The 22,234-nt window shown below is 38.2% G+C and overlaps 1 protein-coding gene across 4 annotated transcripts in view; it reads right to left on the bottom strand.

Moving 5' to 3' along the window:
* The window catches only part of LOC127437781 (cytoskeleton-associated protein 5-like), a 38,681-nt gene extending 17,116 nt beyond the window's left edge, over positions 1–21,565 (bottom strand). For all 4 annotated transcript variants that reach the window (XM_051692950.1, XM_051692951.1, XM_051692952.1 and 1 more), the window contains exons 1-19: positions 21,432–21,565; positions 18,917–18,998; positions 18,250–18,443; positions 14,671–14,877; positions 14,328–14,499; positions 10,280–10,412; positions 10,066–10,166; positions 9,859–9,972; positions 9,671–9,775; positions 6,736–6,825; positions 6,456–6,620; positions 6,217–6,345; positions 5,980–6,135; positions 5,029–5,127; positions 4,454–4,564; positions 4,249–4,341; positions 3,974–4,159; positions 3,124–3,218; positions 2,970–3,027 (exon numbers count right to left, since the gene is read on the bottom strand). In XM_051692950.1, the coding sequence (XP_051548910.1) occupies positions 2,970–3,027; positions 3,124–3,218; positions 3,974–4,159; positions 4,249–4,341; positions 4,454–4,564; positions 5,029–5,127; positions 5,980–6,135; positions 6,217–6,345; positions 6,456–6,620; positions 6,736–6,825; positions 9,671–9,775; positions 9,859–9,972; positions 10,066–10,166; positions 10,280–10,412; positions 14,328–14,499; positions 14,671–14,877; positions 18,250–18,443; positions 18,917–18,973 (2,265 nt within the window). In that variant the 5' untranslated portion in view covers positions 18,974–18,998; positions 21,432–21,565. The remainder of the gene's footprint in view (positions 1–2,969; positions 3,028–3,123; positions 3,219–3,973; positions 4,160–4,248; positions 4,342–4,453; positions 4,565–5,028; positions 5,128–5,979; positions 6,136–6,216; positions 6,346–6,455; positions 6,621–6,735; positions 6,826–9,670; positions 9,776–9,858; positions 9,973–10,065; positions 10,167–10,279; positions 10,413–14,327; positions 14,500–14,670; positions 14,878–18,249; positions 18,444–18,916; positions 18,999–21,431) is intronic.
* Between the last annotated feature and the right edge of the window lie 669 nt (positions 21,566–22,234).

Genomic DNA, 22,234 nt, shown 5'->3' with positions numbered 1-22,234 from the left:
TATGTACCATTATATAAAAAGATACAAATTAGAGGTCGACCGATATTGGATTGTGCCGCTTCGATAAGGAGTTAAAATTATAATATAGTTTTTTTAAAATTGGTAGCCTATATTAAATGTTCTTAGTCTTTTCTTCCTGTGATGGGAGGGCCAGAAAGAGGCTACAAGAATCCAAATTTAATCAAATTCCAGATGCACTTTATGGTTGGGGGGGGTTGCAGAATTGATTCATAGCGTGGACCTTTTAACTTTAAAGGCACTTTAACTTTGAAATATACCCAGGACGGTTAGCAGTTAATCATGGTGGACGACAGTGCTGCATCCTGCATCAGTGATGATCTGGGGGTGCTTCAGCAAAGCTGGAATTGGGCAGATTCATCTTTGTGAATGACACATGAATCAAGCCACATACAAGGTTATCATGGAAGAAAAATTGCTTCCTTCTGCTCTGACAATGTTCCCCAACTCTGAGGATTGGTTTTTCCAGCAGGACAATGCTCCATGCCACACAGCCAGGTCAATCAAGGTGTGGATGGAGGACCACCGGCTCAAGACCCTGTCATGGCCAGCCCAATCTCCAGACCTGAACCCCATTGAAAACCTCTGGAATGTGATCAAGAGGAAGATGGGTGGCTACAAGCCATCAAACAAAGCCAAACTGCTTGAATATTTGCGCCAGGAGGCATACCAAAACGCATGAAAGCTGTGATTGAAAAATCAGGATTATTCCACTAAATATTGATTTCTGAACTCTTCCTAAGTTAAAACATTAGTATTGTGTTGTTCAGAAATGAATATGAACTTGTTTTCTTTGCATTATTCAAGGTCTGAATTGAAACACTATCTTTTTTTTATTTTGACCTGTTGTCATTTTCTGCAAATAAATGCTCTAAATTGCAATATTTTTATTTGAAATTTGGGAGAAATGCGGTCAGTAGTTTATAGAATAAAACAAAAATCTTTTACTCAAACACATATCTATAAATAGTAAATCCAGAGAAATGTATAATTTTGCAGTGGTCTCTTAATTTTTTTCCAGAGCTGTACGTACATACATATATACACACACACACATCATTTATGTGTATGTCTGTTTTACATAAGAGTAAAATTTGTTTTTCCTGTAATGTTGTATATTTAATACATAGCGAATGTAACATTTTAATAAGGATAGGGACATTTTAAAAAGAGTTAAAGTTTGGTTTGTGTAATCTTAAAATTACATCAATGTGTGAACATCAGGAGCACTCTCTGCACGAAAGAGCTGTGTTGGGTAGATCTACAATGGTGCGCTGCTTCTCTCAATACGGTAGGATGCATTTTCAGGGAAGCGTAGATAAATTGAGGAAAAAATCTAAATCAAAGGGGAGAGTAAATGGAGTTTTATAATTAGATTATTTCTATATTATAAATTACATAAGAAGTAATTCATGAAGGGATGTTGAAATAAGATGCGAGGAATCTGTTGTGTACATTGACGATTTAACAATGACCGGAAGTGCGTCACTAAGCGCTAGCGTTCACTTCTGTAACATTTCACGATTTTATGTCGCGGTAGTATGCCCAAACCTTGCACACTTTTTTTGCTACATACTTAAATGTGTACTGTTCCATTACAAAAACAGTACACACTTTTAGAGCATAGTATAAGTAGGCGGACTGGGACGCAGCACCGCAGTTCTTTTCGGGTGATTCATGAAAAAGATCTGGTTCTAAAGAGTCATTTGTTCACGACTCTCTCACACTGGGTTTGTTGTTGCGTGCGGTGCAGCGAGCTCGTTGGAAACAGAACGGGTAAAAGTGGCGTGAGACACACTGGTCTGCATTAAAAATATATTCAATAACTCACAAGATGATATGTGACAAAACCGCATATGAACGCACACAACCTGATTGTCGCCAGTGGTGACTAGATTTTAAATTGTTGCAATCAATTATTTTTGGTCGCATTTGCGACCATTTTAGTCACAGTCTGGAGCCCTGTATAAACAATTAAAAGTAAACATTGTTATATTTCATCAACACCATATCATCATCATCAACAACAATTAATCTTTAGTGATCACTTGTCATAAATTTCCGATATGGCTTAATGATTGTGAACTGCTCCGCAACAGCTGAAAACACTCAGAAGCATCCGTGTGCTTGAAGAAAATACAACAGTGCCGCGAATATGCGTAAATCATATTCTTTTGAAGTTTGATAATCACATAAGGTCACATCACGATTCCTGTCTTTCCGCTCCCAAATTTAAGATCTCTTTAAATAAAAATTAAGACTTTCGTTGTATCATTTAAGATATTTAAGACTTTGGGGCCTGGGTAGCTCAGTGGTAAAGACGCTGGCTACCACCCCTGGAGTTCGCTAGTTCGAATCCCAGGGCGTGCTGAGTGACTCCAGGCAGGTCTCCTAATCAACCAAATTGGCTCGGTTGCTAGGGAGGGTAGAGTCACATGGGGTAACCTCCTCGTGGTCACTATAATGTGGTTCGTTCTCGGTGGGGCGCGTGGCGAGTTGGGCGTGGCTGCCGTGGTGGATGGCGTGAAGCCTACACACACGGTATGTCTCCGTGGCAACGTGCTCAAGCCACGTGATAAGATGCGCGGGTTGACGGTCTCAGACGCGGAGGCAACTGGGATTCGTCCTCCGCCACCCGGACTGAGGCGAACCACTACGCGACCACGAGGACTTAAAAGCACATTGGGAATTGGGCATTCCAAATTGGGAGAAAAAAAGGGGAAAATCCCCCCCCCCCAAAAAAAGATATTTAAGACCTTAAATTTTGGAAAACTGAATTTAAGACATTTTAAGAATTTTTAAGGATCCGCAGGAACCCTGCTGTAATAAGTGCCATTAAGGGAACCATTAAAAGATGTTGCCATTTGACATGAAAGCATTTTTGCTGAAACAAAGACAAAAAGGACAATGGAAGTTTGGTTTTGATGTCCATGACTAACAGAATTACTCACCGGATTTGTAGCACCCAGAGCGGTTTTGACATTGTTGATGAATGCCTTCACATTTATTCTGAATAATGGGGAAGATTATTCATAGTTAGAAGCGATCAAAAGATGAACTGTGTGTGGAAAAAGAAAAACGGACATCCAGGTGTGCAGTGCTCACCCTGCAAATCCAAACTCCTTCATAGCATTGGCCAACCAGTTCAATGTCTCTGCTTGGTTTTTAGGATTCTTCTGAGCGAAAGCCATTGAGACCACCTGATGAATGAAAAATTAAAAAATAACTTCTACACTTTGTTTGGACATGAACTACGCCAGTACCATGGTATGAGAGTGAATCTCTTGAAGCTTGTCAAGAACATGTCCGAAACATATTTTGGAAATGTGCTAATTTTTTTTCACAAAAAGACATTACAACTTGGAGAAACTTTAAAGGGATAGTTCACCCAAAAATGAAAATTCTCATAATTTACTCACCCTCATGCCATCCCAGATGTGAATGACTTTCTTCAGCAGAAAATCACAAAGGAAACATAGAAGTAATCCATATGACTCCACTGTTTAAATCCATATCTTCAGAAGCAATATAATAGGTGTGGGTGAGAAACAGATCAAAATGTAAGTATTTTTATTTATTTTTTACTCTAAATCTCCACTTTCACTTTTACATCTGAAACTCACAAGTGGTGCCTGTTTAGTTTCCCTTTCACATCTGAAAGTGAAAGTGGAGATTTAGAATAAAAAATTGTTGATCTGTTTCTCACCCACACCCATTATATCACTTCTGAAAATATGGATTTAAACACTGGAGTCATATGGATTACTTCCATGTTTCCTTTGTATGATTTTTGGAGCTACAAAAGGTCTAATGAGATATTTTTCTAAAAATCTTTTTTTTTTTTTTTGCTGAAGAAAGTAAGTCATATACATCTGGGATGACATGAGGGTGAGTAAATAAGAGAATTTTCATTTTGGTTGAACTATCTCTTTAAGGAACATTGCAAATCCCCAACCTGTTCAGCAGTCCATGGTAGAGAACAGGCCTCCCCAATCGCAGTCAGAGCTTCTTTAGCATTACTTCCACATTTCACATCTCCAATCTTATCGACGAGACCATCAAGAACCACCAGTGCAGACGTCTTTGAGAAAGATCCCTTTTGTGCGATTAGACCCACAATGTGCAGCTTCATTTGCATGACCTAGAAAGCGAGAGATCTCAGTAACCACTCCCTGAACAAATAGCAAAATCTGATAATTATGAACGGTCATACATTTTCAAGACAACTACCTGAAAGTTGGTTTCTTTCCATCCTGGTTTCTTAGCCAGCATCTTGACCAGGGCCTGGCAGGGCATTTCAGATTTGTCCATCTGTTCCACTGCCTGAGGAAAACACGATCAAGTTTAGAGCACAAGTTTATCTACAAAGTTGAAATCACATTACAAAGAACTGAAACATAAAAAAACGTAGGGAGATATGCAAGCCATGACTCACTCTCTGAAACTCCTCCATGCTAGCGAGTCTCTCCTTCCAGTTGCCGCTGTCCAGCAGCTGCATACAAGAGGCTGGGAGCACAGTAGCCGCTTTCTCCTCGCACACTTCTAGCTGATGTGATCAAACAAAACAGTTAGGGGCCTGTTCAGACCAAACATGTTTCTCTAAAAAAAGAAAAAAAAAAAGAAAAAATGTAGCGCAACGAATATAAGGTGCCTTGATAGGTGCTTTTAACAGTTGACGGTCTTTATAACTTGACAAAGCATCTAAACAACACGTGCACCTGCGTGACAATTTTTTTTTGTTTGTTTTTTTTTTTTTAAACGTGCAACGCGACGGTCAAAAACATTTATCCAGTGCATTTTTAAATGGAAAACGATAGAAAGAGAGTGCAGACGAACATAAAACATGTTCAGTGTGAACGGCCCCTTAGAGTACAAGGAACTATAATCGTCACACCGATTAGGTCAAACAATTGTCAAATTCTCAGTTAAATACTTAGTAAGCCTAAATAAAAACAGACATTTTACAAATATTAAATCAGCCAATGCAAAGAGGTAAAATTGTAGACTTACAGATAACTCAGTCTCTACTACTTCCTTAGTATCTGGAGCTTTCTTGGACTTTCCACTAGGAGCAGAGGCAGGTTTGCCCTTCTTCAGGGGTCCAGCAGCCTAGTAAAGTTCATGAAGAACATGAAACAAATCAGTCAAGGTGGAGCTTCTATTACTTAAGTCTCTCTTAAAGGGATAGTTTACCCAAAAATGAAAATTCTCTCATCATTTACACACCCTCATGTCATCTCAGATGTGTATGACTTTCTTCAGCAGAACACAAATATTTTTAGAAGAATCTCACCACTGTAGGTCCATGCAATGCAAGTGAATGGTGATCAGAACTCTGTAGTTCCAAAAATCATAAAGGAAAAGTGATCCATAAGACTCGAGTAGTTAATTCCATATCTTCAGAAGCAATACAATAGGTGTGGGTGAGAAACAGATCAAAATGTAGTCTTTTTTTTTTTTTTTTTACTTTCTCTAAATCTCCACTTTCACCTTTACATCTGAAAGTTAAAGTGAAGATTTAGAGTAAAAAACAAAAAAAACAAATATTGTTCTGTTTTTCACCCACACCTATCATACCCCTTCTGAAGATATGGATTTAACCACTGGAGTCATATGGATTACTTTTTCATATGGTTTCCTTTATGTAATTTTTGGAGCTACAAAAGGTCTGATCACCATTCACTTGCATTGTATGGATCTACAGAGCTGAGATATTTTTCTAAAAATCTTTGTGTTCTGCTGAAGAAAGACAGTCATATACATCTGGGATTGCATTAGGGTGAGTAAATGATGATAATTTTCATTTTTGGGTGAATTATCCTTTTAAATATAAAACAACAACAGATGGTGTTAACAGACTTTTGTGGTAAACAATGTTTAGAGCTTGTACTAATGGATAATACAATTTCACTGCTCACACTGCAGGATTTGGCTGATTGTCCCTTTGAGAAACACATTTACCTTTGCTGGCGGAGCTTTCTTGGGAGGGCCGGAGGGTTTGGCAGGGGCTTCAACAGGAGGAGGGGCTTTAGCAGCTGGTTTCTCTTTCTTCTCTCCTCCTGCACTACCACCTTTCTTTCCTCCAACAAGCTCCACTTTATCAGCACATTCTTTTATCTATTTATGCATGAAACAAAGAAACAGTCATGTACTGTTGCAAGAACAACCATGCATAGTGCAGAGCAAAACGTGTTTTACCTTTTCCAACTTGAGCTTATCAATATCTGCCAGGAACGGGTTGACCGCTTTCTCCCCTACCACCTTCATGGCTGTCCCCAAAGCCTCAAAAGCAGCATCTCTGACCTCTGGAGCGGAATCATTCACTTGCTGTACAAAGAGAGGAAGGACAGCATCTTAATCTCAGTGTACAGATGATGCTTTCGGAAACAAATGTTCATACTGGTGTTTAAATGTGTTGACTGTCTATGAACCTATACCTTGAGGAACGCTGCACAGAAGGGCTTCAGAACGCTTTTTGGCAAAGTGCTCGGGGTACAGTGCCGGAAACTTCTGGCAAGGAAAAGTGAAGCCTGTTGCTTGATGGAGGGGTTCTTGTTGTCCATTACTGCCAGAACATCCTCACTGATGTTCTGCAGAGTGGTCTGTTGTGTAATTAGATAACATATGGCCACATTTCAGTAAAAACTGATAACAGATACTTTTAAAAGATGGAGAACAATTTTAAAAGTTTTTTAAAATTAAATTTTAAAAACTCACAGTAAGGAACACTGCATCAATGGCCTCCTGCAAGGCCTGAACCACCTGAGGTTTCTTCTCCTTAAACTTCTCCAGGATAGTTGGCACCACCTTCACAAGATTCAGTAAAGACATTTAGAAATAAGCAGAACAGTAGGGTTAAGTGACACGGCTTCAAAGATTATCTCTATATTTTTCAGCCTATTGACGATATTTGATATATTTCTCGATAATTATGTATTTGCTTTGAAATGGCTCAAGTGATTTTTTTTTTCTCGATCAGAAGAACCATCATTTCATCCAAAGAGCCATTGTAGCCAAGTAGATTCAAAATAGAGTAGATTCAAGTAGATTTAACAAAAATAATGGAAGCATGTTTTCCCCATAGTTTTTCACTAAATAAACAAGGGAAAATGATATTTAACCATTTTCATTGATCTGCACTTTTATATTTATGTTCCACATACAATGATACATAGTAGCTTGATTTAAAAAAAATAAAAACATTTATATAATAATAATTATATATATATATATATATATATATATATATATTATATATATATATATATACATACATATATATATATATATATATATATTCCTTCATATATGTTTATACTAAAACAATTTTGTGAATGAACGTGTGCAAAAACAACTCACTTATTTTTTGGAACCCAGTTGAATATTGCATAATACTAATTTATTACTGTGGGACCTGGTTTATATAATACTGAATTATTAATATTATTTTGAGGATTAGATTTGTGCTGTACCAAAGTAATATATTTCTGTCCTATTGACCTTACCTTCACCTGCATCGGATGAACCACAGTCATCTCCCTTTCTGTTCTACCATGCCGTGTTTGTAGATTTGTCAGCAGGTTGTAGCGGTTACTAATGTTTGGAATTGCGCAAATGCTTGAACAACATGCAGTGCTTTGATTCCTTAATGTACGTGAACTGCACTGGAAAACATCATTAGTCTTGTGCATGCATGTGAACTGCGCTGGAAACATCATTAGCCACGCGCATGCAACGATAACCGCATCACCAGTTTATTCTGCGGAGCACACCGACCATGTTTATGTCTTTAAATGGCAACCTTTTGTGGTTTAAAAGTCATATGACCAACTCGCCATTTTGATGTTATTCTGATTAACTGACCCTTCGCTAAGCTCCGCCCCCCACCCGGTTACAGTCGCTCACACTGACAAGCTCTGCACAACTCCCCATAAGGATGGATGGGAGATTGCAGTCAATGGCGCAGTTTTTGGCAAACTATTCTCAAACAGAACTGACAATATTTTAACATGGGCTGGAATGAACAGTGACATTGTAAGGCATATTGATCTGACCTTTTTTGTAAAAGAAATTATTAAATTACACAGTAATTTGATAATCAGTGACTTGAAGAGAAAAGCGTCATTTCATAGCGATTCCACACATGATAACATTAGTGTAAGTGAACAGAACTGCTTATAATGTCTCATGACACACTCACTTTAATGCAGTAAACTATTTACTAATCGCCATTACTCTGACTTGAAACAATACATAAATGAATGTTAAGTTATTAGCTTTGATTTACCTCGGAGCAAATGTAGGTGTCCTCGCTGATGTTATTCATGCTCATTTTGGAATGAGGGGTATTACAGTTTAATCTATAGTACGCTCTTCTCGACATTTAAAGATGTTTTTAAAAGAAAAAAAAAAAAAAAAAAATGTGAATCCTCTCTGGGTACCTCGTGTCGTTACTGCAAGTGACCCGACAACCATGCGTTATAAATTTTTGGATCATTTTGATAAAATCCCACCTAAAACAATTCACACACATTACTCCCATTGGCTCTCATCGGAAAATAGCAAATGCATGAGTAATGGCGGCCCGGCAACAGTTGCTAAAACAGGATTGGTCAGAAATGCTTAGCGAAGGGTCAACTGCACAGCACTAAAGGATCATGAAATTAGTCCACTAATGTGCTCCATGAAAGTTAAATGGCCAAATAAAAGGAGCATTAAAGTCATCGCAATATTTATGATATTGCTTAACCCTTTCACAAGTATGATCAAACCGGTGTGATTGTACTAGGCTGGGCTCAGACACGTATGATCAAACCGGTGAGATCTGCATTCATGCTGCTGTTTACCAGCAAAAAAAAAAAAAAAAAAAAAAATCGGTTGTCATAATGAACCAGCTGCTCAAATAGTCTTTTCAACATCACAATATCTTTATTTTTATGTTACAAACTTTCAAACAATCACTAAATAAAAGTATAAAGCCATTACCGTCGGAGTGACTGTTTTGTTGCAGCCATGTTTTATGACGTATATACATTTTCTGAAGAATATACAAATTAGTCAGTTCACTCCAGCATTCTCCTATTCAGTCCATCACAACCACTTCCGGGGCTGGGAGAGTGGAAGTTCTAGGTTTTTAGAACCTTCTTTGCTCCTCCTTTTGTATGCTTCTATAATGATACAAACTCAGAATCCCATCTTGCATTGCAACAAAAATATGGCGGTGCGCATAGCCGGCAAGTGCATTCGTGATCGCATCACATCTATCATAATCAATCATTATAAACATCTAAAACCACATTATATGTTTGATAATATATATTCTGACATTCAGTGCACCTGCTGTGATATAATCTGTCCTCCAGTGCATCTGCTGTGAAGTGTAAGGTAAGATTTATTTTAATTACAGCATGCATTAATGAACTCACGATGGGAGATCCGTCAGTACAGGAGAAACTCACGTGCGAAAAGTTTAACTTTATATAGTCAACAAAATCATTGAGATTATATAGTGAAAATGTGATATATCGCCCAGCCCTACGGAGCAGACATGATATAATCTGAAAACAATGAGCTGGAAGTTTATTCTGAATAGCCACAAACATGGGCCTTGATTTTCTTTAAGAAAACGTGATGGTACATGGAGAGCACTTACATGACCTGCATATGTTCCAAACTTCTTCCTCAGTCCTGCTGCCAGTCCAGCCAGGCATTTGGCTGCCATGGACACTAGCATCACATTGGCATCTTTCCCAACAACCTACAACAATGAAAGTAGTTTTTAATGGCCATGTTCACAGAAGAAATTCCATTACTCAAGAGTGCTCTGAATAGGCCTGTTACCTTCTTTAGTGCTCGGACCAGGTCCCCATAGTCTCCATTCTCTAGTTTTGGATTCTTTGTCAAGGCTTCTACTGCCTCCAATGCTTCCTTCCTCTCCTGCCATTTCTTTGCTTCCTGAGATGATCAACAACAAAAAATACAGGAATTGAATTAAATAATGGAAAAAAAAATATTTAAACAGATTTCCTTTGCATTGTTTTAACTTACGATTTTTTCATAGAAGTCTTTAGGGAGTTTTGAAAGAATCTCAACGGCTTCCAAGAGCTCATAAGGATCCACCTGCACTTCGGTCTCCTCCTCATCGTCACCTGTATGGAAAGAAGGAAATTAAAATGCACACCACAGCAATGGCCATCCACAGTATGGTTGGGTTACCATCATGAAATAAACCTTAAGATGATATTCAGGCACGAATATTTACCGTCTGCCTCATCTCCTCCTGCAGCTTGTTGCTGCTCAAACTTTGCCTTCAGATCCTGCTGGGAGCGCAGGAACCTGGTCTGCTTAGGAGCTGCAGTTGGCAGTTTCACCCATTCTTCTTCCAACTCTTTTAACTAAAGAAAAATTTACAAGGAGTCATTTTAACCGTAACCTGGGATATTTGTTGAGAGATCTGTGATGTGCATCTTTCTAGTTCTAGAGAACTGGAATTCTTTAACTAGGTGCGACCCCATGTCCACACGCATGGACGTTGTATTTTGGCTTTGCTATACGCAACACAATTTAAACCGACTGAATATGGTTCACAACACACTAGACTGTCTTTTAAGGGTTAAAATTCTGCCGCACCGAGTCACGTGACAACAGCATAGCACTGATTTCCGTGAAGCGCTTCTACAGGCACGGAGCCAACAAAAGTACCTCTGCTAAGAAGCCTCTAAGTTTTTTCATTGAAACCTGTTTGGGTGTAAATAGTAGCGTCTTTATTTATTTTATTTTTTTTATTCATTCATTTTTCACGCAGATAAACATGATGTCCACATATGTGGATTTTGAGACACTATTCCCTCAAAAGTAAAACACAAAAAAAATATTATTTTTAATAACTTTCAACATTAACATATGTTGGTCAGTTTGCTTCATTTTAATATAAATTATATTTTTTTGTTATCACTGCACGATACGATTCTATTCATTATCATTAGTAAATGCATTTCTATATATTTACTATGCATTTACACACTGAGAATCAGTGGGTTCATCCCAAAGCTGGAAAATGTTGCTTTGAGGCTTTATATCGAGTTAGAATGAAAATAAGGTGCATTTCAAACTGTTCTGAGACCAGTGCAGACATACAGCACAGTGGAAGTTAAGTCATCCACTAAATAGGGAGCAAGGGGACATCCCATACATCCCCTTTCTATGCAGCTAAGTGCATTCACTCCAAAAATCCAACCAAAAGTTAACTTTCAGGCTGCAGATGATGTTTGGGCCACTCAACATGTTTGGCAGACATGGGACAATGATAATCAGTACATAGATTCAGAATTTATAATGCTAAATTTTATTTTTACATTGTTGGCAGTAATTGGATGATGCTGGCCATTACTTCGAATAAGAATTATTTATTTAGCTGTAATGTCTTTAACATCTCAAAACCATGAATAACCAACACTCCTGGGAACAAACAATTTAATGAAAAAAAAAAAAAAAATCATTTCTATAGCTTGGTATTTAAAAATTTCACAACTTAGTCATGCTGTCCACATTTGTGGACTAGTGGTCGACCGATATGGGGTTTTTAATTGCCGATGCCGATATCCAGAGAGCTGATACAGTGCTAATATATCACAATTTAATATAGTAAATAAACAAAATTGCTAAAAATAATAATAAACTCTTATTTAGCACTATATTTACTCAATTTCACACAAAACTAAAAAATAATATTGTATTTTAAATGGTAGATAGCAGTTTCTCCAGATTTCTTTTTAATCATCAAATTTCAGTAATTTATTTGCATATGAAGAAATTGTTAATATATTAGGAAGAAGGAAATAACAGTACACACTGTAGTCCAGCAACCATGGATGGCATGTCCACATTAGCAATCACATTTACTCAAAAAAATACAGAATCAAACCAACTGTACATACAGTGCACAGTGAATAAGACATTTACTTATAGCACACGTGAAGCGCTTTTACCTTGGGCTGCATCCAAAAATATAGGCAGCTGACTTGCTACCTTTCTACCCAATCAGTTAATGGCTTAACTGACAGCTGTTTTGAATGAATGTTAATCTTCAGGAAACTGGTTTCCCAACAGTTTGAAAAGCACCTTATTTTCATTGTACCTCCGCATACAGCCTCCAGAGGCAGCATTTTCCTGTTTCGGATGCAGCCTTGAAGTTGCACTCACACGCTCGTGCAGATCCAGCGAGAGCCTCAATCTCCTCAGTTTAAACGGCCTGGATCGCCTGCTTGGATTGTTACGGAGTGACCATCATGACGTGTGTATGAGAGGAACTTTTTATCCTCAAGTTTTTGATTCTGGCTGACGGTATATAAACTCAGCAAAAGAAAAGAAACATCCTCTCACTTTCAACTGCTTTTATTTTCAGCAAACTTAACATGTGTAAATATTTGTATGAACATAAAAAGATTCAACAACTAAGACATAAACTGAACAAGTTTCACAGACATGTGACTAATACAAATGGAATAACGTGTCCCTGAACAAAGAGGGGGGTCCAAAATCAAAAGTAACAGTCAGTATCTGGTGTGGCCACCAGCTGCATTAAGTACTGCAGTGCATCTCCTCCTCATGGACTGCACCAGATTTGCCAGTTCTTGCTGTGAGATGTTACCCCACACTTCCACCAAGGCACTTGTGAGTTCCCAGACATTTCTGGGGGGGAATGGCCCTAGCCCTCACTCACCGATACAACAGGACCCAGATGTGCTTAATCGGATTGCGATCTGGGCTCTTCGCTGGCCATGGCAGAACACTGACATTCCTGTTTTGCAGAAAATCACGCACAGAACGAGCAGTATGGCTGGTGGCATTTTCATGCTGGAGGGTCATGTCAGGATAAGCCTGCAGGAAGGGTACCACATGAGGGAGGAGTATGTCTTCCCTGTAACGCACAGCATTGAGATTGCCTGCAATGACAACAAGCTCAGTCCGATGATGCTGTGAAACACCGCCCAAGACCATGATGGACCCTCCACCTCCAAATCAATCCAGCTCCAGAGTACAGGCCTCGGTGTAACGCTCATTCCTTTGACGATAAACGCGAGTCCGACCATCACCCCTGGTCAGACAAAACCATGACTCGTCAGTGAAGAGCACTTTTTGCCAGTCCTGTCTGGCCCAGCGAAGGTGGGTTTGATAGGTAACGTTGTTGCCGGTGATGTCTGTTAAGGACCTGCCTTACAACAGGCCTACAAGCCCTCAGTCCAGCCTCTCTCAGACTATTGCAGACAGTCTGAGCACCGATGGAGGGATTGTGTGTTCCAGGTGTGATATTCGGATGTACCGATCCTGTGCAGGTGTTGTTACACATGGTCTGCCACTGCGAGGACGATCAGCTGTCCTTCCTGTCTCCCTTTAGCGCTGTCTTAGGTGTCTCACAGTATGGACATTGCAATTTATTGCCCTGGCCACATCTGCAGTCCTCATGCCTCCATGCAGCATGCCTAAGGCACGTTCACGCAGATGAGCAGAGACCCTAGGCATCTTTCTTTTGGTGTTTTTCAGAGTCAGTAGAAAGGTCTCTTTAGTGTCCTAAATTTTTATAACTGTGACCTTAATTGCCTACCGTCTGTAAGCTGTTAGTGTCTTAATGACTGTTCCACAAGTGCATGTTCATTAATTGTTTATGGTTTATTGAACAAGCATGGAAAACATTGTTTAAACCCTTTACAATAAAGATCTGTAAAGTTATTTGAATTTTTACTAAATTCTCTTTAAAATACAGTGTCCTGAAAAAGGGACGTTTCTGTATTTGCCGAGTTTATTTGCAGACGGTATGATATTAATTTTACTGATATTTGCATTATCATCAGCCAAGACAGTTAAAAGTTACAGGGAACTGTTGAGGAGAGAGATGGAGAATGAAACAGGCGAGCACTTTAACATTTCGCTCAAAATCGTCTGCCGCGGCTCTGATATGCAGACCGTTTAAATGACACTGTGTTGCTATTACTGTAGTAACACAATGGCACGTAACAAAATAAACCGTGACTGGTCGTTTACAAGTCTCAGTCGCTTCACATGCAAGCAGGCGATTTTCTGCGCCTCAAAAAAATAAAATCGGCCAATGCCGATAATTACAAAAATCAGAATATCTGCCGATTAATCGGTCGACCACTAATGTGAACATCAATTTCAGGAAGTTAAGAAAATTTGTGGTGTTTCTACAAATGTAAAAAAAAGAAAGAAAAAAAAAAGAGGGGGTTTTGAGGTTTCTTTACTGATCTGCGCTCAGATCAGAGAACTCTCCATTGAGAATGGGAGTCTCTCACCTGTACAGAGTTTATGTTCTGAAGGGGAGGTCGCAGAGCATCACGGATCCACCTGTAGATCTCCACAGCTAGTAATTTGGCCTCATCTCGAACTGCCTTTTCTCGAGACTCAAACAGTTTTGGCAACACTTTCACTACAGGCTTTAGGGTAATGATCTTGGATCCAAATTCACTGCAAAGGAGAAAAATACAAAAGAACTCCTTTAAAGTGCTCTATATAGCACTTTAAACTTTTGCTGAAGCATTTCAGTCAATAAGTGTCAATTTGAATGACACATTTCCTTCAGTGTTGGGGTTAACAGTTCTAAAAACGCAAACACACACAAAGAGTCTGCCTACTCACCAAAGCGCTTTCCTTATCGTTTCAACGCAAGCAACAACAATCTTCGGGTTCTTATTATCCAGACCTTTGATCAGCTCATCTTGGACCACCTCTGCTTTCTCAATTTCTATGTACATGAGGCAGATGTCAGTCCCCAGCTCCTTGGCTCGAGCTTTGGGCTGGTTGAACACTTTTCCGACCACTCCAGAAACCACTTCCCCTGTTGTTCTGCAAGACATGACTCATTACCATTAGAACCCATTAAGAGACTGCGGACACTGGGCCAACAAACTGATGTTTCAGATTATCCCTTCACAGCAAGAAAGAAAATACTTGGGTCTATATCTCAAGTTCATATATGCTTTGCCTACTCAGTAGGACAACATGAAATGTTAAGTATCTTCAATATCTGTTTATTACCAACGGTGGAACAAATGGCTCCACAACAATTCTATCGGATAGTATCCTACTGGAGTATTGGCCTTTCCTGCATATGGTCTCTTAAAAGCAAAGTGGTAAACCATTTTCAAGATCATAAATCTGAATCAACACCGAAAATAAAACATAATGGAATCAAAAGTTAGCCACTAATTTTTAAGTCACTCTTCATTATCCAAGCTAAATTGAAAATCAATACCCTACAAAGGATTTGTACCATTAACGATGGCGAACCAGATTCCAACCTGCTATATTAAGACAATCACAAAGACACGAGTCAGTAATGGAAAGCAGTAAAGGCAGCATAAAAAATGTAGGCAAATAAGAAAACTTTATTTAACCAGGATAAAAAATAAAAAAAAAACATTGATGTAAAAGCTCTTTTACAAGAGTGACCTGGCCAAGTAGGCAGCAAAACCACAATGACAAATACTATGTAACAAAACAATTGGCAAAAAAAAAAAGAAAAAAACTGAAACAATGATTTTACTGAGGTGCTTGTTCAACCGTATTAATTGGGAAATGCTGAGCTATACTTACAACTTCTTATTGTCTCCCAACTAAAGAGAAAATCTAAAAAAGTTAAAGCTCCATTTCTGTCTAACTGGGTTGAAGACTTTCCTATCTGTTAAACTAGACACCTACTTTGCCAAATGACTCCCCCTCTTTCCAAAAATAGACTTACATCAGGTATTATATTCCTGCTTTGTTCCAAAACTCAACAGCATAAAATGGTAAACAAAAAGCTTTTCCCAAAATGTTCTGCATATGTTCTTTAGGTCACATAAATAATAGACTGCTACTCTGTGATTGAGGAAAAAGCAAAAGTTGCAGTTAAACCTCCAAGGATGGAATCAGTTGTTTATGAAACTCCTTGAAAATATGTTAAAGTGAACTGGTAAAGCGTAAAAAAATAAATAAAAGTAATTCATGTGACATCCTTTTACCAAGTCCCATTCAGATAAATGTGGAAAATACTGAAATTTAAGTCATTACTCAATTAAAACTCTTCCCTTCAGCCATCAAATCACATGCACAGTTCTACATATTCAAACTTAACATGTCAAGATCTGTTACAACAGGAGTTTTCGAACTTTTTGTTGCCAAGGACCCCTAAATATGATGATCCTCTTGAGAAGGACCCCCTTCCTAAAATCTAAAGGCAGCTATATGTTTTAGGTATTGTGTATAGCAATTGTGATATAAAAATAATAACTGGCTTTCAATAATAATCAATCACTGTACTAAAGCCAAAAGAAAGGATTAAAAATATCTGGAAAATATTTACTTTCTACCCACTAGTAGAATAACTGTACCTTTAATAAATGTACAAACTATGTAAGAACCTGAATACATTTTCATTTCTTTGTAGACATTAAAAAGCAAAACTAAACAATATAAAATTTGGTATATATTTATAAAAAATAAAATAAAATAAAAAAAAAAAATCACCCCTTTTCTCAGAAATTTTCCACAGACCCCCTAGCGGCCCCCGTCCCTGTACCACCGTTTAAAAAGCCTTGGGATACAAGACACACAAGAACCAATGGCTTTTGGCATCACTGATAGGGATGTACGTAATGATTAATTTCACTGGCATTTAAATAAAATTTTTGGAGTCGACTAGTCTAAAGGAAACCAACCTTCAGCAAACAGTAAAAAAAAAAAAAAAGAAATTGTATGCAACACATTTAAAGTACGTTCCAAATCCAACACTTAATTCTGTTGAAAAGGGGCATTTATCTGCAACATGCTCACCTTTCATAATGATCATTGTACATTAAATATAGAATATGACACACATTCACAACACAGGCATATTTATTGAAAACTATTGAATGAATAGTGCAGGACCAATAGAGCAACCCAGCCTGTTCTAAACGGAATTCACCAAGTAAAAGTTACTTAACATATTAAAACAGTCAGGATCTTGTTGAAAATAATTAACAGGTAGACTAAGCCAAATCTACAAGAGAAAAACAAAATGCGCCGAAAAGTTGAGCGTATTTCACTACGTGGAGTTGTGCATTAGCCATTGATCTAATATGACAGCTGTTCGGTAAAGAACGGTAACCAATAACAGTTATAATGTAAAAAATTAGCTATAGGATAGAAAAATAGGCCTGTGATGTAGCCTACAATAAACCTAATGTATTCTAAACATGATGTGCACACAGACTTAAAAAGTTTAACCCATTAAGCAGTCGGCACCTCTTGAAAATAGCCTTCTTAATCAGCAGGTTTAAAAAAAATGGCATACCTAGCCCAAACAGTCATTTTCTAGTCTAGTGACACAAAAGCATAAATTTTTTGATGAGCCAGATTAACAAGTCAACATGGTCCGGTGAAAGACAGGACTTGACTCACCTGAGGCAACAATCCTGCACTTAAAGCCTGCTCAGTGGAAAAATAACTTAAGCACACATAGATTTAAAGACGACTCAAACTCGAAAACATTCAAGCGACTTGCAAGCCAACGTTTTGGAAATCTGCTTCCCACACCACCACCGAAGTGATTTCATAGATACTTTGTGGAGTTTGCTTGTCTTAGCGAGAGGACATTTTCCTGCACGTGCTGCGAACTGGAGAGGGAAGCATGCTCAGCCCGAGGTGAAATAAAACTTTGTAACTGCTCCAGATACCCTCTTTTTTTAAATAATATTTGTAAAATGTGCAACATTAGTATGACAGTAATTTAAGCGCAGCCTCTGTAAAAATATAAAGCCAAACATAAGTGTAAAAATTATGATCAGTTTATTGGGGTGAAACATTAACCAACTAGTAATTCCAGTGTCGACTAGCAGCATCAGAATCGTTTAGTTGACTAGTCTCGCACATCCCTAATCACTGTTGTCAAACCTGGTGAAGCATCCCATGTGAATGTACACAAACAGCAAGGTGATGAGTGCCACAGTGAGGTCTTAAGAACTATCAATGCTTTTTTTTTGGTCATTTTTGGAGCTCAACAGCCCCATTCACTTTATTTGTATGGAAAAGAGCAAACATCCTGTCTAACATCTGTTTGTGTTCCACTGAGCTACAATACAAGTTCTATCATTTTTTGGTGAACAATCCCTTTAACCATACACTGTTTCTGTCTTTTAATAAATCAAAACATTACAATTTTCCATGTAATTAATAAATTAAACTACATCTACTTACTTGCCAGCCACATGTGCATTCTCAATATATGCAAGAGCTGCCTCCAAGCCTTTGAGTTGGGCTACGGCGTTGGAATCTGTTACAAATTTCTTGATAAGTCCAAGGTATTTGCCCCATTCTGGGCTCTTCTCGTCCTGTATCCTCTGGAAAATCTTCAGTGCTTCCTCGTATCCATTTAATCTGGCTTTCCAAATCTTAAAACAGAGCAGAACATCAATTATTATGATGAACATCAAAATAAATGGGACTATGACTCGAGGTAACTGACCCACTTTACTTAAGAGGCAAATATATTTACACACATATGCACATAAATTGTGACCTTACAGTTCAAATCTGTTTTTTTAGGGCACAGGAACCCTTCAAGAACCTGATATATACCCTTTTCACCCCAGGACATGAGCAACTATTTGGCTAAGTGGTTTATGTATTATGGTGTGGGTGTTCAGACAATTTCAAAGTAGCTTTGAAGTAACAATCCTCATTTCTTGTTTCTATTATTTCATAAAGAAGGCCTTAATGAAATAAAGGCAAGCATTTTGAACGTGTCTTTGAAGACTAAAGGCAACAATTAGGGCGAGCAAACTGCTGACCTAGAAACAGTTTGGCTTTTCAACCACAAGCAGACTTTTTAGAAAAATGTATAAAAGCAGCCTGGATCACTCACCTTGTGTTCACATTTCTGGTCGACAGGTAACTTCATCCATTCACTGTCATCCCCCATGGCTTTTTCTGTCTGACCTATTCAACTGAACATGAAAGAAAAGAGTGGTTGTTGGCATGCCATACAAAAGCAGAACAAAAAGGTTCTTGGAACAGTTAACTTCACACATAAACCAAAGCTTGCAAAAGAATGAAGAAAATATGCCTATTGTGAACAGCCCATCTGTTAAACTCCACACAAAACGATCACAAGTTTATCCATCATTTAAGTGAATCCAAATTTACTCCATATTCGCTTAATTTACCAAAGGTGCTGCGTTGCTGTTTAAAGGGTTAGTTCAACCAAAATTGAAAATTCTCTCATCATTTACTCAACCTCATGCAATTCTTTCTCCTGCAGAACACAAAGATTTTTTTGAAGAATATCTCAGCTCTGTAGGTTCATACAATGCAAGCCAATAGTGACCACAACTTTGAAGCTCCAAAAAGCACATAAGGCAGTATAAACGTAATCCACAAGACTCCAGTGGTTTAATCCATGTTGTCTGAAGCAATCCAATCAATTTTGGGTGAGAAACAGACCTAAATGTAACTCCTTTTACACTGTACATCTTGCCATTGCAGTCTCTAAGAACAGTCATGATTTCAAGCTCCATTACACTTCCTATGGCTTGGCGCACACGCAGAGCGCTAGAGGGCGCTATAGAAAGTGTAATAGAGCTTGAAATCATGATCACCAAGGACACTGCTGATGTCAAGATTTATAGTGAAAAAGGAGTTATTTTAGTCTGTTCTCAACCAAAACCAAATGGATCACTTCAGAAGACATGGATTGAACCACTGGAGTTTTATGGAATATTTTTATGCTGCCTTTATGTGCTTTTTGGAACTTCAAAGTTCTGGTAATACTTTGTATGGACCTACATAGCAGAAATATTCTTCTAAAAATCTTTGAGATCTGCAGAAGTATACACATCTGGGATGGCACAAGGGTGAGTAAATGAGTACATTTTCAATTTTGGTCGAACTATTCCTTTAACATCAGGTGAAAAATTGTGATTTGCGGAATAAAGCTTTTTCTATCGAATTAGAAGTTTAAACACTGATGCATGCCACAAATATCTTAAAGGAATAGTTCACCCTAAAATGAAAATTTGCTGATAATTTTGGACTGTCCAAAAAGCACACTTAGTCAGCATCAAAGTAATCCACACGACTCCAGCTGATTACTTTTATGCTGACTAAATAAGCGTCAAAAATTGGTGTCCATTCACTTGCACTGGATGAAGCTAAAAACCTGGGATACTTTCCTAAAAATCTTAAATCCTGTTCTGATGAAGAAAAAAGGTCATATATATCTTGGAAGGCCTGAGGGCGTGTAAATTATCAGCAAATTTTCATTTTTGGGTGAACTATCCTTTTAATGACTCAAATGTATTATGTAAGAGCCACTTGAGAAGGCATGTCAAACCAGACAAGCTTGTCAAATTGCAAACAAAGAATTAACAACAACAATATCCTTAGGAACCAGACAGCATGATGAAACAACTTCAGGAGTTCACAGGCGTAATTTCACTTTAAAGCACAAATACACACACATTATCGAGATCTGAGGCCAAAGCAGAGCATCATCCACTAAAGTATCTCCCTGAAGAGCTTAGTTTCATATTACATATTGATCCAAACTGAAAAGTAAATCCTTAGACACAAAGGCTCTGGCCTTTAAGTGAGGTCAAACACCATTTAAAATCACATGTAGAAGAAAAAAAACATGTAGAAAGATGATGCATGCAGAAAGTGCCGCCAAATCCCGCCCAAAACAAACACAAAGCATGTAAAAATAGATATGCGCAGTATTAACGCATCTTGTGATGCAAACATAATTAATAGTGAATGGAGACTGTTTTAAGGGCTTTTAAGAGATTAAAGCGGTCAGCAATGCATCACATGTGAAAATATTATCGGGGTGCAGGAGAGCCGTTAGTCGCAGCACAATCGCTGAGGCCGTCGGTTTTAACAACATAAAACATTCAAATAAGTTCTTATTTTAAACACGACATCGAAAAATTACTACTTATTGCTTTCTAAAACTATACCCGCATATGGTTTGGTTAGTTCTGAGCTGTAAATAGGATTAATTTTAAATATACCGGTTAGCAGTTAGCACACGCGCGGGCCTGACTGACAGTCTATTAGTTCTACAACAGCCTAAACAATCACGAGATACAAACAAATATCGCCGTTTTAAAAGCCTCTTCCTACTAATAAAACACTCGCAAACTCAAATGTGATCATTATCATCGTATCTGGCTTAAAATGGGATGATACCATTTGAAACAGACTCACACTATTGTTGTCACAGATTTAAAGCAGCTTGATATTATTCAGCCCGTCACTGAAACTGAGGCCCTCAAATAAAACGCAGCGACCACTAATGAATCAGAACACGCATAAAACGGCTTTCGTGCAATAATAGCCGATCTCTCACAGTCACAGACAGTCGGAGGTGTATCATTTACCTGCTTTTAGAGAGAGAAGACAGGACGATGTTCATCAGCTGGGACCGATATTTGGTCATTACTCTCCAGGCTTTGAAACGCCTCCGAGGGCGGGTAGACAGAGGGAGGAGACGCCTAGCACGCTTCTTTCTTCTTCTTCTTATTCAGTGGGTTGCAAACCAGCTTTTTAGGTGCATACCGCCACCTCCTGAGTGTGAAGAGACTTCAGTGTAGGCTTAATTAAATGATTTTATATATCCTGTTTTTAAGTCCACTGTTGCTTATGAATGTAATAACTGCCTTTATAATTTTTCCATTAACTTGTCTTGTATTTAAAATACTTGTAATTGTGAATTCATTACAACTCGCAGCCAGCAATTCTCTAAGTAGTTCTTTCATTTCTTGTACATATTTGGGACATATTAACAACAAATGTTCAACCGTCTCCTTTGCATAATTCACATAATCAAAGTCTTTCTAGCAAGTCAGTCCATTGTCTGCCATCTTTGGAATGCTCTCGGGAGGCTAGGGTTGACACCCGTCCCGTAAAATACGGGATCGTCCCGTATTTAAAGATAAAATTATGCGTCCCGTATAGACGATTTGTCCCGTATTTAAGCTGGTCAGGTGGCGTCACGGTGAAATCGTTCCAGATCGCTAATTTAACATTGATATAAGTTGGAAAATGTACCTATGGTGGGTAAAGAACCGTCCGAGAAGCCCACAAATGGTGTTAAAACTGTGTATTTTTTTCCTATATAAATGTTCAATAAGATCAAACAATGTATGAATCATTGAATCATGAAGACAAGTACAGGTGAAGG

This window comes from Myxocyprinus asiaticus, chromosome 48, assembly GCF_019703515.2.
Source record: "Myxocyprinus asiaticus isolate MX2 ecotype Aquarium Trade chromosome 48, UBuf_Myxa_2, whole genome shotgun sequence".
Classification (NCBI taxonomy): domain Eukaryota; kingdom Metazoa; phylum Chordata; class Actinopteri; order Cypriniformes; family Catostomidae; genus Myxocyprinus; species Myxocyprinus asiaticus.
The sequence above is the reverse complement of the archived record's forward strand: the minus strand, read 5'-3'. Positions and strand labels throughout refer to the sequence as shown.